Genomic DNA, 1,959 nt, shown 5'->3' with positions numbered 1-1,959 from the left:
GGCGGCCACCTCACGATTAGATCTGGACGATAGTAGACTATCAGAAATCAATAGCAGTACAGGTGAGGATTCATCTATCCTCGGGTCTAGTCTAGATTAGCCTCCTCCTCCTTCTCAGGTCTGGTAGCCCGATTGGAGTACCTCTCGAGCCACTGTCGTTACGCGGTGCCGTCATGTAGTAGTAGGGAGGAGGCGGAGGCTGCCAGGACGACTTTAGAGGAAGTAGCGGCTTCGAGTGACGCTATGGTTGCATCAGCGTTCGCCAAGGTAGGGGATGATGTCGGATGCAGGGATCGAACCAGGGACCTCTGTTCAGACGATGGAAGTGGTGTCTTTTTCGTGGGACTCGTCGGCTCTTCCTCGAAATCCTCTGCTCACTAAGGCTACTATCTTCAAGGCCTTCTCATGTATGCCGGAAAAACTGGAGGAGGTAGGAGACTCGATGATGATGTGCATGCGTGCATACCACACTTCCGCCACATTAGTTGTTGAAGTCCTCTACGAGATGCCCTCTATCGGTGGAAATGCAGCAGGAAGTGAGGGCAATGCTTGGCGCGATGTGGAACATATCTCTTAATGAGGATTCTCATGACAATCCGATCCTCACTGGAGGTAATCGTCAGCGTCACTGCGCCACGAAATTGTCCCCTTAGGCTCGGCCCTCCTGCCCAGCTTGGTCCAGGTCTTAGCCCGATACTCAGTGGACGATCGGCAGATCTGCAAGAATGCTTGTGGGCTTCTATTGACCCTCATGACCAACGATAGCAAGGTGGGTGATTTTCACGCACAGGAAATGTCCGGAATTATTTTCCCAGTTGTGTCGGGATTTCCTGGCGGTCGACGGAGGCCTTAGTGTGCTTACATCAGTACTGCGAACTCACAAGTTCGAACAGGAGGATGCGGCAACGGAACAGGTGATGAACTCATGGCAGGCAGCAGTTGCTCTACCACGCTGCCGTCCTCTCAGGCCCTTCAGTGCATCTTCCTCCTCGCTACGGTGGTCCCGGAGTGTCGAGCTAGCATTGGCAGCCAGATAGATAGATTCACTCTCGACCGTTTACAGGGCATTAAGCATGCCTCGAGGCTGAGGGATATCCTATTCCGATCCTCGACAAGGAATAATAAGCGATGATAGCGAGGAGGCCATTTGCTGAACCATTGAACGGCTGTAAACTGTGTTGTTTTTTCTACTGCCTTTTCTTCCCCTTCGGGGCCAGGAGCCATCACGGTGTCTCTACGTGTTTAACTCTTTCGTTCGATAGTCACTGGGGAACTTGCACGTCATACCTAAACTTATACCCCTCTATGAGGGTACTACACGAATAAGACCGCAGGCAAGGGCCGGTCACATGTCTCGACCGGACAAGCGTCATCAACCAGCATACATACATCATCATCAATTGAAATCAAAAACGAAATCCATCGGTGATGGGTGGGGACTTAATTTCGGGCGAGCGAGATTTATCATGCGCCATTCGAGCCCCTCCTCCTCTCGCACGCCTTGTTGTTGAGTTCCTTGATACCTGGCACGATGATGGCCTCTATCGATGACTTGCTCCACGATCCTGTACTGGAGGCCGATCTGAAGCGGCAGCAGAAACAGGTAGTAATTTCGTGGCGCAGTGACGTTGACTTGACGGTGAACTTCAGATCGTCTTCAACGACAATTTCCGTCATGCATTAGCTGAGCGGCGTCGGTCCACTCGACCGTCCTCCGAATCCTCATTTCCTGACGTCGCGCCTGACTACGTCTCGGCCGATAAATTCGAGCAGGGTGGTGGTGCGCCGTGGAAGACCCCCGATCCGAGCCTTCCTACAATGCTGGCTTTACACTCGGAATTGGTCGCCTTTGGTAAGTGGCTCGACGCGACACCTCAAGAGAAGGAGGAGCGCCGTAAGATCGTTCTCGACGTGAGGGCCATCACCAACGCACTGTGGCCAGAGGCTGTTGTAGTGGAG

The 1,959-nt window shown here is 52.9% G+C and overlaps 1 protein-coding gene across 1 annotated transcript; it reads left to right on the top strand.

Annotated features, from left to right (window-relative positions):
* Positions 1-316: 316 nt before the first annotated feature.
* Positions 317-1,132, top strand: Pmar_PMAR000480 (hypothetical protein; the record flags this gene model as incomplete). The annotated part of the gene is made up of 5 exons (XM_002764582.1): positions 317-430; positions 486-612; positions 654-769; positions 816-914; positions 968-1,132. Coding segments are annotated over 5 exons (621 nt in total), but the record flags the coding sequence as incomplete, so codon positions are not given.
* Positions 1,133-1,959: the final 827 nt, after the last annotated feature.

The sequence above is a fragment of the Perkinsus marinus genome (assembly GCF_000006405.1).
Source record: "Perkinsus marinus ATCC 50983 genomic scaffold scf_1104296976962, whole genome shotgun sequence".
Classification (NCBI taxonomy): Eukaryota; Perkinsozoa; order Perkinsida; family Perkinsidae; genus Perkinsus; species Perkinsus marinus.
Note: the sequence above shows the minus strand (reverse complement) of the source record. Positions and strands in the feature narration are given on the sequence as shown.